Source organism: Cataglyphis hispanica, chromosome 11, assembly GCF_021464435.1.
Source record: "Cataglyphis hispanica isolate Lineage 1 chromosome 11, ULB_Chis1_1.0, whole genome shotgun sequence".
Taxonomy (NCBI): domain Eukaryota; kingdom Metazoa; phylum Arthropoda; class Insecta; order Hymenoptera; family Formicidae; genus Cataglyphis; species Cataglyphis hispanica.
In genome coordinates, this window is record NC_065964.1 from 1,962,860 (window position 1) to 1,977,874 (window position 15,015).

The window sequence follows — 15,015 nt, forward strand, 5'->3', positions numbered from 1 at the left end:
ACGAAGTAGATTGTAAGTTCGAAAGAACAGATTCTCCAACGATAATAAGCGCTACGTGCGTTTAAATGCGCGCTTCGCAGCGTGACACTTCCGGCCAAATTCCTCGTCTGAGATGCTATAAGTGCACACACATACAATTACAGCACAGCTGTTCGTTTCACGAATCCCGTCACGGGATGCTGTCAACAAACGCACGCGTTTGCAGATAAATCCGATGCGTTGACGGACTTGAATCTCTCCTCTGAGAAGGCCCTTCATCGTGTGTAACTGTCAACTGCGTACGATTAACCTGCACGACTAATTATTATTATTATAATTTTTTTTTTTGTTAAAAAATACTGGGGAAATGAAAATGCAGTTGGATTGTCTTTGCAGATTCCCCTCGCAGCGCAAATCGTGGGTGTTCTTTTTATAGAGTAAGCTCTCTGACCTCTTTCTGTTCCTCCAAGAGTGTACTCTCGCAACGGTCTCTCCTCTGTGGACGCACAGATCATGTTACGGCCAATCTTTTAAATAATTATTTATATACACATCCAACACTATGCCAGACAGGTATATATAATTATATATGTTTATATATTATAGATATTATTATGTACAAGAGTTTTATCTGCGAATAGAATTTTACAAATATTTTTTTTTCTTTTTTTTTTCTAATGATAAAGCTGTAGCATACTATATATTGTTCTTTCGTGCATCGATTGATTCGTCCTTGTATTGTTATCATTGATATTTATCAATCGCTGTAAAGAGTAATTGGAAGATCTTGATGTACATATAATTGAATGATGTTTTGTCAGGAACAAAGTTTTGGTCGGTGCTGGAGTAATATGGGGTGTAACCCTTTGCTATCTTTTCTTTAGTCGCAAGTTATTAAGACCCATGGCATTATTAAATTTCATCCCTGCTATTTTATATCGGTCAGTTTATCAGTTCCTTCTGAATAAAAAAACAATGCAGAATATTTGCAGGAGTTTGCGTTTGTTGTTTTACTAATCAGAGAATAATTTTCATCATTAGTGAAATGTTAACAATTAAAAGCTACATGTTATATTTTTGAAGTTATTTCTATTAATAATGTATGTTCCTAACGACTTTTAAATATTTAAACATTTAGTTTGTGAGTTTTTTCTCTATTTATCTTTAATAAATTGAATAAAATTTTGTTTATAATTATTTAGCAATCAAAAAATGGAGAATGAAGATGAACAAAAACATAATGCGGATGATGCTGGTACATCAATGAATTGTGATAATAATGTACATATAAATGAGCAAAGTGAAGCGCAAAAGGAAGTGCAAAAGTGCGTAGAATTTATAATTTATAAGACATAAAAATGATAACAGTTGAGTCGTGAGTTGAAAATTCATGATTCAACTGTTAATTATACATATTTATTCCAACTACTGTTAATTATATTATATATATTTATTTCAATTAACATTAATTATACATATTTATTTCAACTAATTTTAATTATTGTATTTCTTGCATTAACAGGGAACTAACGTCAAATTTTATATTGGGAGGATTAACGGGAGCGTCGCCACCGAAATTCGTGTCTTTTGACGAAATTGTAAAAACTGCTAATGGAATGAAAAATATGGCCTTAGCGCATGAAATCGCGGTAGATAAGAACTTTCAATTGCAAAAATTGGAACCGGAAGACGGTAGCTTTCATAGACGAGTAAAAGAAATAATGCACAAAGCTTTTTGGAATCTGTTAGCGAAGAAATTGGCCGAAGACCCGCCAGATTATTCGCATGCACTGATTTTGTTGAAAGAGATTAAAGAAGTAATTATATAATTTCTTTTCGTTCTTGCGACAAACCGAAAAGCAAGAGTCAAATATCGTATAACAATATATGTTACTTATTTCAGTCCCTGGATGAGCTTGTACCGCCGCAAAATTCCAGAATCAAGGAAAATATCAGAGAAGTGCTCGATCTAGACTTGATCAAACAGCAAGCGGAGAAAGGTGTATTAGATTTTCATCATTATGCGCAATACATAATCTCTGTCATGAGTAAAATTTGCGCGCCGGTCAGAGACGAGAGGATCAAAGAGCTTTCGCAGCAGGTGGACATAATCGAGACATTCAAAGGTGTCATGGAATTGTTGCAGTTAATGAGATTGGACTTGGCAAATTTTACCATCACAATGATGAGACCGAACATCATCGCCATGAGTGTCGAGTATGAGAAGGCAAAATTCGCCGAATTTTTAAAGATTAATTCGAACGGTCTGCAATACACGGAGAAATGGTTGCTGAGCCATTTCGATCCGGAGAAGATCGCGAGTTCATCGAGCAGCGATACCAGTAACATAAGACAAATCACTCATTCTCTAGTGACAGAGGCGTATCTTGACCTCCTGGAATGGGATTTCAATCCAAACGCCGAAGTATGGATTTATTTTTTTATCGAAAAATATGTGGGATTTTATGTTACTTGATAAGTAGAGATGTAAAAAAACTTTTTTTTTTCTAATAGAAAAAAAAAATTGAAAAAAAATTTTTTTTCATCGGAAATTTCCATTTGGAATTTTTTTATTATTTTTTTAAATATGATATTATTTTTGGTAATATAATAAGTAATTTTAATGAATTAATGATTTTTGCGAATTACATCAAACTCGACATGATAATTTTCGACGGATAATTTTCAATTGGATGCATAACAAAAAATTTCTATTAATTAAAAATAGAAATTACATAACTATATAGCCAAATATAATGCGAGTTACATTTAAAATAATAACGATTAATTCAAATCTCTAAATCTCTATCATCTAAAAAGTTAAAAATAATGAAAAAACAATTTGCCGTAATCAAAATATAAAGATATTAAATATCTGAAAAAAAAATTGAAAAGACATTTTTTTTCATAAAAAAATCATTTTTTAAAAAAAAAAACATTTTATTTTTTTTTCTATTTACATATTTATTTATAAGTTTATTACAAGCTAGATGTGTTTTATTTAGACATTGATGTTGGATCAAGGAAGAATTCTGGAATTGCGCGACACAACCAGTAGATTGAGCGTCATTGGGTCTGTGATATTATTGGTTAATAATACAATCGGTGCGCCAATTCATGGGATTTCGAGTTTTAAGAAGAATATTAAGGAGCACTTGAATGCATTATTGGATTCTGTACATTCCAACAAGTATGTTCAGTCATAATTGAAGACGAATTATGATTAAAATATATTAATTATTCGCTTTTTTCTCTATAAACTTTGTGGCTTTATTAATTCAGAATATTATACGCGGAATTTATTAACACAATTCTTCCGCCAGGGATTTGAAAGCTGCAATGCCAAATATTGTGCTTCAAGTAAAAGAGGATGTGAAAGCGACTTTACGGGAAGTCGATGCTCCCGAGTTGTCTCCAGAATTAGAAACATTATTGGAGGGCCAGATAGCCGATCTTGTAGATACAAAACATAAGATCAGATATCTTGTCAGTAAGTATATAAAAATTAGTATGACGATATTAACGCTTTGCGCTATGAATAAATATTGTTTTAAGGTTTGCGAATTAGACAATTCCTGCAGAAAATCATTCAGACGCAATCTGTTGCGCCCCAACAAGTACCGCCAGGTCTCTCCTCGCTGCAAGAGGAATTAACGGCCATCGCTGCCCGATTTGTAATACTTATTTCGCACAATCGTAGTGTATTTGGTGAATATTATCAAGACATTGTCGCGAACGCATTTGCGAAAATCGATGTTGACAATAACAAGGAGATAGATGGAGCACATACTATGGAATTGTAAAAAATGAAAATAGAAACAAAAAGTGAATATTAATACATCTTTACGCATATCGCTTCTGTTTTAAGATATGCAAGATTATATCGAGATTGTTTATAGCTTCAATCGATTATATAAATTTTTCACAAATCAGATCAATGACAAGTATCGAATTGCATCTATATTCTTTGTTCATCTCTTTTAATAGTGATATGATGGATTTCTCTTTTTTGAATGGTATATCGAGTTATGGGTGTATATAATTTTTCATATTTATGTCTATTTAATTGCATAATGATATCCATAAATTATATATAATATCTATATATATATGTTTAACAAAAAAATATAGAAGAGATATTTATATTTATTATGATTCACCAATCAACATTAATGATGAACAATAAAACAGTGCTGTTTTTTCTTTTTTCTATGCTTATATATGCATTACTTGGAGTTTACATAAAAATTATGTACAATATATTGATTTTAATGAAATTAATGATACATGATAATATTTTTTCTTCTTTATCTCGTATTTTTTAACAAAAATATTTTGTATAAATTTTAATATGTATAATATATATCCGATTATTAAATGCGCGCTATCGTGTAATATAAGTGCATATATAATAAAGTATGCATATAAGTATGTTTAATATTTTATCACACATATATTGAGTATCATATCATTCCTATATAATTGTTAAAGCCAATTTTACTAGTTATAGTATATTATTCACAAGGCATAAAGAGAAAAAGATTATTTAATTTTATTAGATTTTATATTTTTGAACTTTTTCTTGATCTCACTATAATAATGCCTGCACCATTTTTACATTCACAGCATAATTTATAATCAAAATTTCATATAAATGACATAAACTTGAATAAAATATTTATTACAAAACATGTTAAAAACTCTTAATCTTTTATTAGTCTGTACAAAAAAAATTAGTCTATCTAAAAAAAGAAATACATAAATTTAAGTTAACTAAATAAAACTATGTACAAAATTCTCTTACTATTCTTTAATACTGCAAATTGAAAGGACCATTTTATTTTTTATATAATTTTCAAAAGTTTCAATATGTTGTTTTTTTAGAAAACTCTGAAATCCTAAAAATAAAAATATTTTTTGAGTGAATTTGTTCTCTTTACTTCACACACGCAATTTTAAAGATTACAATGTTTGCTTTTCTTATCATTTCACCTCTTCATTTTATCGATCTGTAAAAGACAAACTTACCTATGAATAAATGCTGTAATTTCCCGGTGAGTGGAAATAAACTTGACAATGTTTTTAATAATTCATCAAAATCACCATTTTGCGTATAGCTTTGTATCATGATTGCAAATGTTTTATAATCATTCGCTGATAGCGCCCGTTTTACCTAAAAGTATTATTTACATTTATGCAAATATTGCATTATTTACTTTTCTATAAATATTATTGAGAGTCTTTATATACTTACATCTTTCAGATATTGTTTTCCTAATGTCTTCTTATCATCTTTATTCACTTCTTTAATGTTTTGTGTGATATTTACAGAATTACTTTCTGTTGATGAAGAGGTTGAGGGAGCAGAAAAATATGCATCAACTCTGGACGGTAAAATATTGATTCTTCTTCTTTTAGCTGTTGGTTCGTCGATATGTTTTGCCAATTCGCATGTACTCTGACTGTCTTTTAATTTGCAAGTACTAAAATTGATCGCAGATTGTGGCTTCACCGACTTTCCTTTATCCTTTATACTTCCATCCAAATACATATCTATAGCGAAACTATTCTTACTCTCTTCTGTTACAAGGTTGCTTTGTGCCTTTTGTTTTAAAGAATGAGATAATGTTGTTTCGAAGGTAGCGCCTACGGCAGGCAGCGATATATCTTCGTTCCCATATTGTCCACGAATGAAGTCATTAGGTTGTGGCAGCTGTGAAATTGTCACAACTTAAAATAGACTATTAAGTATATAATGTTTTTTTTTTTAGTCGCATTAATTAGGGTAAAAACTTGCAATATTTTCCGCATTCCTAAAGAATTCGCGTAACTCTTTTGTGATCATTCCGAAATTCGTGAACTTCTTTATGTATGGCCTGAGCCAAGCGGACAATTGTTTCTTGAAATTTGGATTTTCGAATCTACAATCGCAGAGAATCACGGCACCATAATCGCTCTTGTGTCTTATTATCCTGCCAATAGCTTGATTGACAGCTCGTGATGCTTCAAGTTGATACCATTCTTGCCCAGTTAAACTCTAAGTATTAAATTTGTTCATTATTCTGATTAGAGATCATTACAGAATGATTAATTTTTATCGAAGTTAAATGTGTGATTTATACTTCTTTCTCCGCTGTCCTTATTTCCTCCAAGTATCTTTGCTTTAACATAACTCGTGGATCTTTCAAGGGCGGAAATGGAAGACCAATGATTAATACAGCCCTACCGTTTGCATTAGCGAAATCCAGACCTTCGCTGACCTTTCCTCTGCATACCGCCATGAAAACCGCCCCCTTGCAAGATGGATCTCTGATTTTTTGATAGTATTCGTTCATCACATTAACAAATCCATCTTTCGAGTTGGGTTCTACGTATATGGGCTATTGTCCAGAATTATTAATATACCATATTACGTTACGAAATACATTATTTTGTAATACTAAATATTGCTTACTTTACGTTCGGCAATCTGCGTCCACAAACCCATATTCTGCCATTCATCTCTGCATTTTCTCATGATCGGATATGATGGAAAAAATATCAACAATCCGTGAGGGACAATGCAGCTAAAGTTATATACTGTTCTTCCAAGGGATGCGATATACTTTGGATCATTCCTATGAAGATGTAAGTGTGATAATATAATAAAAGAGTTACGTCTATGCATAATAGTATTTACCTCGTGTTGTAAGATGAATTGAGTGGATGGTTATCTGGACCCTGGCTAAGAACACCAACACATACTTGTTCTTTTGTTACAATGTGTGGATTTTCTAGTTGAACCGCTATTGGTATACCAAGTTCCGATATGAACGGTTTCAACGGAGACAAAGTACCGCTTGTGAGTATTACCGAACGTATTCCTTGTTCTACCATCTGCTCCATACTATATAAAAAGAAGGAAAAAAACACAGCTATATCTTTTGTATGATTTATAATCATATTTTCCTTTTACTTTAAATGATTTATACCCAAAGCCAGGACTAAAACACCAATAACTAATAAGTTTTCCATCCATTTTTATTGTCTTCTTGGTTTCCCAAACGTCATTCTTGTAATTCTTTTTCTGCTCCTCTATTTGTATGTGGACTTTGTAGCAGCGTTTTACTTTCTCCTTGTGACGTACGATAGAACTACCACTATTGAAAGCAGTCTTCAATAAGTCACTAAATTTTTGCAGTGCATTTCCCTTTCTTGCAAATGGAGAGGTACTAGTAGTTGTCAAATATGAAATTATCTTTTCCAATTTATCTATTACAATTTGTTCCTTACCATGTGTTAACTATTATAAAAATCATAGAATCATTGTAAATAAATAAATAAATAAACAGCTAAAAAATATATATATATATATATAATTAAAAATATTATTTAATAAAGATATGTTTGTATTTAAAGATATATATGTATTTACTGATAAAAAATGTTTACCTCAACTTTCTCAAGTAATTCAAAAATAAATCCACCAGGGAAAGTGTCTCCCTCGTTACGATTTCTTAATTCGATGGAATCGATTGCTTTTTCCAGTTCCAAAAACATCGTCTTTAAGATGCATAAATCCTCTGCTGTGAAATCTTTTTGAACATTATTTTCTGATAAAAAATCATTTTCCAAATCTGCATCCTTAACTATATCTTTCATCACTGCAGTTACTTCGTCAATACATAATGCAATATCTGTACTACTTATCTATATGAGAGAGGATATATATAATATTTAATTCAAATATGTAAAAACGTAAAAGGAGAAAATTTGTCTTTATATACCTGTAATGACGCTGCTTCTTCACAAACTTTCTCGACATTATGAGCTTCATCCAATAAAACTACAGTGTTTTGTAAATCTATACCTTGTGACTTTCGTGTTTTAGGATCCAGCAGATAATTATAAGGCATGAAAACAATATCTGCGCTTTGCTTCAATTCTTTTGCCAAAAAGTATGGGCAGCATTTGTGTTTTTGTCCAATTTTAACTAAATCTTCTATATCTAACACTTCTTGTTTAAAAATAGGATCATCTTTTCTAAACATATTAGAATTTATATAATATTTTAATAGCTATTTTATTTTTTCACTTTAATTAAAAAATTGCTTGAGTGTTTAAGCACACACCTTGCCTCGACATTATTGTAGTAAAAACAAGTTCTTGATTTTACTTTGGAATGACACATGTGTACTTTGTTAAAAGCACTTGCTTCTTTAGAAACTTCTGGATGAATGCATAGCTGATCTCGAGATCCTAACACAGCAGTGGCGACATGTTTGTACGATGTTTTCTTCAATTCGTGCATAGCCTGAGACAGTTGAGAATGCGTTCGGGATGCGTAAATAATTTTGGGCATAGCCCATCCAAAATTTTGAACATTATCCGGTACCCCTGATGCTTTTTCAAGTCCATCAATCAAATATTTAAAAAAATGTCCACCAAAGTCTTTCTTCTCAACTGCACCAGCTATCACTTGTGCTTGTAATTGAGCTTTCTTTGTCAACAGCCAACTTAAGGAAGAGCACAAAAGGCTGAGAGTTTTTCCAGTACCTATAGGATATATTTATTTAATCAATGAAAAATAGAAAAAATAAAATAAAAAAAGGAGAAATAAAAGAAATGACAAATAAAATGTATCGATCAAAAAATTTTATATTTCATGTAAAATTTTCTCAAATGACGAGTTTTAACTTAAGATATAAATTATGTTTTTATACAAAAAAAAAATTATATTTTAAAATATATTTTTTTAAATATAGGGCTTTACATTTTCAATTTTTTTTTCTTTGGAATGCTATTTAACGCAAATTTTCTAAATCAAGATTTTTCGAAATTAATTGTAAACACGAGTATACCTGTGGGGGATTCCAAAACACCGTGCTGACCGTTTTGCAGACATTCTATTACTTTTCTCATATAATCCTCCTGTACGGAATATGGTTTGAAAGGGAAGCTAACGACGACATCATTAATCGTAATGTCAGGCATTTCGAGAGTCCGGTCAGTCAACAAACACACATCAGCTGTAAGAATTCTACGGGATAATTCTACGGGAATGCTTCTTGTTTCTTTCCGCTTCCCGCCAGAATAAAGAATCAACCTAATCTTATTCCCGAGTGGATATTTCACATTTTACCTAACTTTACTTACCTAACTTTACTTACCTAACTCTCCATATTGGAAAGAAAAAGATAAACTCTGAACTAGTTCAGCCAGTTCAGCTAATACGAACAGACCCACTGTTAGTACAGAAAGTGCACAAAGTGCAGAAAGTGCAAAAAGTGCAATTGAGCGAACAGATCTCTTGTTTACGTAGAGTTCGCGATTTGTGAAGAGTGTCTCGACTTGTTTTCGTAATTTGTGTTCAGCGATAAAAGGTAGATAAGAGAGAAGCCTCTTGGGGATAATACCACGATAAGGATTTGCACAGCGATGAGTTGACCGAAAATAAGCAGGCCGTTACATTTGTGGGGGAGACAACTCGAGCGATCGGATTCATGCGTGACAGCTGATCAGCTGACGTGAGACCGACCGGTTGTTGGTGCTGGAGAGCGATACGCGTGTAACAGGTTTGTGCCTTTTCGAGTTATTTTTTGTACTTTTGTTTATTCCTAAGCGAATTCGTATAGTTTCCCCGTCCCCGTCTTCTGATAAGAGCGGAAAAACTGAATTTTGAATAACGCGTAGATCAACTTTATCTGTCGCGTGTGTATGAGTGAACATTGAAGGTCAACAAGTATTGGTTATTGACCCCGAAAAAGAGCTATATACGCGAAATACTATATGTACGTCTTCTCTTGAGCATTTTAAATACGTAAACTTTCGTATCCCTATATATTTTTTTATAACTTTAAGTAAGCAAGTTATATGTAGTAAAAATATAAGTGGTTCATATATAATGTATCACTAAGAAACTTATGGAAGAATATTTGAATTAAATTTATATATATATATATATATATATATATATAAAATTTTATATATATATATTAAATTTTATATATATATATATATATATATATATATATATATATATATATATATATGAATATATTTAATATACATATATATTTAGAGATTTTCTTAACGAATATATTTTTTTATGATTATATGTGAAATAAAAGGTCAGTGTCATTAGCTTATCTTCGAGATAAGAATAAATGCAGCAACTGCTACTGTAAATACATCTTACTGCAGATAAAAGAATAAGCTTGTTTTTGATAATTCTTTTATTCAATGCGTCTTAGCTTTGAATGAAATAAATATTTCATTTGTTTTATATAAATAAGTAATTACATTATTTAAATACAATATAATTATGTGTAATTTTTTTTTATGTGTAATATTTATTTCTATTATATGTATAATTAACAAGGAAAACTCACTACTAATTTTTATTATATTAATAATTTTTAATAAACTAGTAATTTTTAATATACTAATAATTTTTAATATATTAATAATTTTTATTATATACTAATAATTTTTACTATATACTATATATTATATTAATTTTTGGGATATGATTAAAAGATAATTTATATTTTTGCATAAACTGCCTACATAGATGATGTAAAAATATTAATTTTGTAACAAACCTATCTCTCTTATTTTGCAGCTTGTGATTGTAATTGTAATAAACTAGATACTCATTATGCGTCTGGTAATTTGTGACACAGTGGATTATGTCGCAGAATGGTCTGCAAAGTATGTTCTGAAAAGAATCAATGACTTCAATCCTAATGAGAATAAGTATTTTGTTCTCGGTCTCCCTACAGGTATGTTAATTTTTATTTTTACACATTTATTTAATTGTATTATCTAATCAATCTTTTTTTTTTGCTTTCTTTTCCTATTGTGCAGGTGGTACACCATTAGGAATGTATAAAAGGCTCATATCATATTATCAACAAGGCAAAATTTCCTTTAAATATGTTAAGACGTTTAATATGGACGAATATGTCGACTTGCCAAGAGATCATCCTGAATCTTATCACTATTACATGTACAACAATTTCTTCAAACACATAGATATAAATCCGGAGAATGTGCATATACTTGACGGAAATGCGTCGGACCTTGAGAAAGAGTGCAATGATTTTGAAAAAAAGATCAACGAGGCTGGTGGAATAGAATTATTCATTGGAGGTACATTGGTAATTTTATTAAACGTAAAGACAACAAATTTTTTTTTGATTGCAATAAGTGTTTGCAGAAAAAGAAAAAGTGTCAAGTTTTTTTATTCGTAAAACATTATTTGACAGGTATCGGTCCAGATGGACACATAGCTTTCAATGAGCCAGGCTCGTCATTAGCTTCTCGCACAAGAGTAAAAACTCTTGCGCAAGATACTTTGGAGGCTAATGCGAGATTCTTTGGAAATGACATCAATAAAGTGCCGAAGCAGGCTCTAACTGTAGGTGTCGGCACCGTAATGGACGCGAAGGAAGTAATGATCCTCATCACTGGATCTCATAAAGCCTTTGCCCTTTACAAAGCAATAGAGGAGGGCATTAATCATATGTGGACAGTATCAGCATTTCAACAACATCCTCGTACACTTATTATCTGTGATGAAGATGCAACTTTGGAATTACGTGTGAAAACGGTTAAATATTTCAAGGTAATCTAATTTAATCATGTATGTAAATTCGATGTTCTTTCATCATGAAATAGAGACACGCTAAGTTAGTTAAAAATATAACACGGAAATTCCGTCTTGTATACAATTTGTATGCTATATAGGCACTCAGTGATGTACATCGCAAATTGATTGAGGAAGATGGAAATGCAATTCCCCGTCGCACAGTGCAAAATAATTGAAATGGTAGTTATCGTCACATGATCTTTATGATCAATCTAAATTCTGTCAAATTATACTAATAATACATATCCATTTTCCTTTCTGCATTTTGTAAAAATAAGTTGTATATGATATATAAATTATATTTAGCTATTCTTATGAATTTATCATAAAAATTTTGAATGCTAGATAATTAAATTTAAAATTCGCATCATGTTTTTCTTACAGAATTTGTGGGATATTCATAGCAAATTGATCGAGCAAGAAAGCCGGGCACAATGAGAAATTTATTATTTTTGACGATTCAGGGGAATCGTCGAAATTGAATAAAAGAGGATTCAAGAAATAGAACGAAGATAAATTAAAAATTGATAATCAAGCTGTGACTAAATTGATGAAATATTATGTTATGAAATATCCTACATTTGTTATTTTAATCATATTTTGATTTATATGAAAATTTTAATTATATATGCTGTATTTTACAACTGCCATATAAATGCCAGGGAAATGTATTTTTATATTGTTCTGCAAATAAATTTATCTTTTGTATCATCACATGTATCTCAGGAAAATATTTTTTGAATGTGATTTGAAATTATAAAATTAATCTAATTTCTTATTCCCAAACATTCCGATAAACAAAATATGACCTATCAAATTTAATTTTTAATTAATATACGAATATTATATATTTATAAAAATACGACACAATGTGATTGTTAAAGACACATAATTGTTATAAAAAACTCTTTAAATATATAATTTGTGTATAATATAAATCACGGGATCATCACAGATTCCTCATAATGAAACGAGGACAAACTGATCGGGTATTGAGAGAGAAAGAGAAAAGTTGAAGCGAGACGATAGCTGGGAGGATTATTATAGCCGCATGCGAATTGACTACACGCGTCTCTGCATGCAAAGATTAATCTCATCCGGCACATATATGTATACGTATATATATATATATATATATATATATATATATATATATATATATATATATATGTGTATACAAGCATCACGTGGTGCCAATCGTGACTCGAATTGTCATATTAAGTGATATAAAAATTCTCTCTATTTTATTATTTTTTATCCGTTAAACGAAATGTTATGTCGCCATAATTTAATTCATTTCTCGAGACAGAATTTTTTTTGTCTTTTCTTTGTTATTCTTATGTTTAATATTATTAATTTCTAATAAATATTGAAATATTGATTAAATGCTTTTTTCAAGGAAAGATGACCATATTCTCATGGATTCTTTTGCAAGCAAATAGGAAACTATCATCAACAACGATTAGCCATATTAATCTGTGATCCGTCCAATGAAAAATTCTCTTTCATTTGCCGGAAATTAGAAGCAAACTCAAATAAATCCGTCAAAATTAATATATAATAAAAGCTTTCTTCTATATTAATCTTTTCTCTCTCTATTTTCTTTAACAAACTTTAATATTTTGTCAGCTTAAAGCTTCTTATTATTCTTATCATATTGAAAAATGTTGTCAGAAATTATATTTTTTGCGAAATACATCGAAATAATTAAATAAATAAATTTTTTTGAATGCGATTACTTGTATTCGTTAATATACAGGGTGTCTTAAAAATTTTGACACACCCGAAGTATGAAGGTAGATTGGACCAAACTGAGTCGAAAAGTCCTATACGATTTTGCAAAATTCGCAATAGTTTTTGCGTTATTAATTAAAATACGTCTCTTAGTAAAAGCATCATCTAAGCGAGAGGTGGAGTCACGCTGACACCTCTTGCTTAGATGATACCTTCGTTGCTAAGAAACGTACACAAGTAATCCGTCGTACATGCCTGCTGATACACATATTTTAATTAATTACGCAAAAACTATTGCGAATTTTGCAAAATATAAGACTTTTCTCAGTTTGGCCCAATCTACCTTCACACTTCGGGTGTGTCAAAATTTTTAGGACACCCTGTATAGATTAGTAAAAAAAAAAAAAATCGAATAGTGATACTTCTACAAGTAAAATAAGAATAAATTTAAATAGAAAAGCTTGTTACATTAAAAAAATAATTACAAAATAATAGACTAATAAAAGCATGAAAAAGCTGTTAATAAATAAAAAAAAATTTTTTAAGATATCATTGTCGAAGTATCTTTAATAGGCATAAATGAAAGTGGATTATTTCGACACTTCCTTTTGTGTCTCTTCATGCAAATATATATGTGTATATATATATATATATATATATATATATATATATATATATATATATATATATATATATAATAGACGTAAAAAACGAAAAAAAAAGAAACTGTATCGTACAAGTTACATGTTAAAACGGATCTAACAATAAATAATGGACATACGAAAAATTAGCAAGGTCACAAGAGCCTAGACCATAATTATGTAACATTGATCGAATTTTTGCGTTAAAAAAAAAAACCTTGTTTTCTTCTTTCTTATCCATAGCAGTCACTTACTTCTATAAATGCGTTTTAACATGTATTTTATATGATGTACAGGGTGAGTCTTTTTAATCTTAGCAGGCAAATATTTCAAAGATATGCAATTTTAAAAATACTGAATACTGATATAGATGACCAATGGAGTCTAGTCAGTAGACAGTCTACATGTCTTGTATTTATTCTATATTTATGAGATCTCGTATTGCAATCATTTGAATATTTAAAGTATATCTAATAGCTGTTTCTACATATTCATGGATATCCCTAATGCACATTGCGAACATTCAGTAGATATATATTTAATCTATATATTAATTTCTGTATTAGGGAGATACCAAGTATGTAAAGTGTTTCACCATTTATATCTATTATTAAAGATAATTTAACAAAATATTATATATATCTATTTTACGCTTAAAAAAAAAATTTGAATTTTTTTTAACAATCTTTTTGTATTCTTAATATAAACTCTTACTTTAATATAGACTTTTACTTTTATACTTATTTTTGTAAAATATGAGTTTAATTCTCATAAATAAAAGTTTGTGAATTTTGTGAATTATTAATATATTAATTATTTAAATTTAATTATTTTATTATTCATTTAATTAGATCAATCGTTTGTGTTGCATGGACTGTGTATGTTGTATATACATATTTTTGTTGCGATTTTATTACTGTCACGTCATGATAACGTCAAATCATACTTGATAACTGTTACTGCTTTTCTTCCATCAAGCAGAATTTAATAAAGACACAGCACACAAAAATCTGCTGCAAAATCATATGT

The 15,015-nt window shown here is 30.0% G+C and overlaps 3 protein-coding genes across 6 annotated transcripts; 2 read left to right on the plus strand and 1 right to left on the minus strand.

Annotated features, from left to right (window-relative positions):
* The first annotated feature begins 37 nt into the window (after positions 1 to 37).
* Positions 38 to 4,410, plus strand: LOC126852882 (T-complex protein 11-like protein 1). 2 transcript variants are annotated; one of them, XM_050598163.1, is made up of 8 exons: positions 38 to 552; positions 801 to 920; positions 1,182 to 1,304; positions 1,502 to 1,796; positions 1,883 to 2,404; positions 2,985 to 3,169; positions 3,303 to 3,469; positions 3,535 to 4,410. In XM_050598163.1, exons 1-8 carry the CDS (start codon positions 542 to 544, stop codon positions 3,780 to 3,782), a joined length of 1,671 nt encoding a protein of 556 aa, XP_050454120.1. In that variant the 5' UTR covers positions 38 to 541; the 3' UTR covers positions 3,783 to 4,410. The 2 variants fall into 2 exon arrangements, with proteins under 2 accessions (XP_050454120.1, XP_050454121.1); XM_050598164.1 differs by lacking the exon at positions 801 to 920 and having other exon boundaries at positions 43 to 552.
* Positions 814 to 9,043, minus strand: LOC126852879 (regulator of telomere elongation helicase 1 homolog). Of its 2 annotated transcripts, none has more exons than XM_050598153.1 (12): positions 8,820 to 9,043; positions 8,091 to 8,514; positions 7,746 to 8,001; positions 7,411 to 7,668; positions 6,951 to 7,261; positions 6,659 to 6,865; positions 6,434 to 6,596; positions 6,102 to 6,359; positions 5,777 to 6,016; positions 5,234 to 5,692; positions 5,008 to 5,152; positions 814 to 939 (listed from the first exon to the last, which is right to left on the minus strand). In XM_050598153.1, the coding sequence occupies exons 1-12, from the start codon at positions 8,950 to 8,952 to the stop codon at positions 908 to 910; spliced, it is 2,886 nt and encodes a 961-aa protein (XP_050454110.1). In that variant the 5' UTR covers positions 8,953 to 9,043; the 3' UTR covers positions 814 to 907. The 2 variants fall into 2 exon arrangements, with proteins under 2 accessions (XP_050454110.1, XP_050454109.1); XM_050598152.1 differs by lacking the exon at positions 814 to 939 and adding an exon at positions 4,546 to 4,877.
* Positions 9,044 to 9,282: 239 nt separating this feature from the next.
* LOC126852885 (glucosamine-6-phosphate isomerase) lies at positions 9,283 to 12,325 on the plus strand. 2 transcript variants are annotated; one of them, XM_050598167.1, is made up of 6 exons: positions 9,289 to 9,533; positions 10,583 to 10,742; positions 10,828 to 11,112; positions 11,229 to 11,587; positions 11,710 to 11,791; positions 11,996 to 12,325. In XM_050598167.1, the coding sequence occupies exons 2-5, from the start codon at positions 10,619 to 10,621 to the stop codon at positions 11,785 to 11,787; spliced, it is 846 nt and encodes a 281-aa protein (XP_050454124.1). In that variant the 5' UTR covers positions 9,289 to 9,533; positions 10,583 to 10,618; the 3' UTR covers positions 11,788 to 11,791; positions 11,996 to 12,325. The 2 variants fall into 2 exon arrangements, with proteins under 2 accessions (XP_050454125.1, XP_050454124.1); XM_050598168.1 differs by lacking the exon at positions 11,710 to 11,791 and having other exon boundaries at positions 9,283 to 9,533.
* The last annotated feature ends 2,690 nt before the right edge of the window (positions 12,326 to 15,015 follow it).

Bases quoted from the DNA above. Each gene is read 5' to 3' on its own strand.
- LOC126852879 (XM_050598152.1), bottom strand. From the start codon at position 8,952: ATGCCTGACATTACGATTAATGATGTCGTCGTTAGCTTCCCTTTCAAA. The intron at 8,002-8,090 runs GTGTGTGCTTAA...TAATATGTTTAG, and splicing joins TACAATAATGTCGAGGCAAG to AAAAGATGATCCTATTTTTA. The intron at 5,153-5,233 runs GTAAGTATATAA...TAATACTTTTAG, and splicing joins GAAAACAATATCTGAAAGAT to GTAAAACGGGCGCTATCAGC.
- LOC126852885 (XM_050598167.1), top strand. From the start codon at position 10,619: ATGCGTCTGGTAATTTGTGACACAGTGGATTATGTCGCAGAATGGTCT. The intron at 10,743-10,827 runs GTATGTTAATTT...CCTATTGTGCAG, and splicing joins TGTTCTCGGTCTCCCTACAG to GTGGTACACCATTAGGAATG. The intron at 11,588-11,709 runs GTAATCTAATTT...TATGCTATATAG, and splicing joins AAACGGTTAAATATTTCAAG to GCACTCAGTGATGTACATCG.
- LOC126852882 (XM_050598163.1), top strand. The intron at 3,170-3,302 runs GTATGTTCAGTC...TTCTTCCGCCAG, and splicing joins GATTCTGTACATTCCAACAA to GGATTTGAAAGCTGCAATGC. The intron at 3,470-3,534 runs GTAAGTATATAA...TATTGTTTTAAG, and splicing joins TAAGATCAGATATCTTGTCA to GTTTGCGAATTAGACAATTC.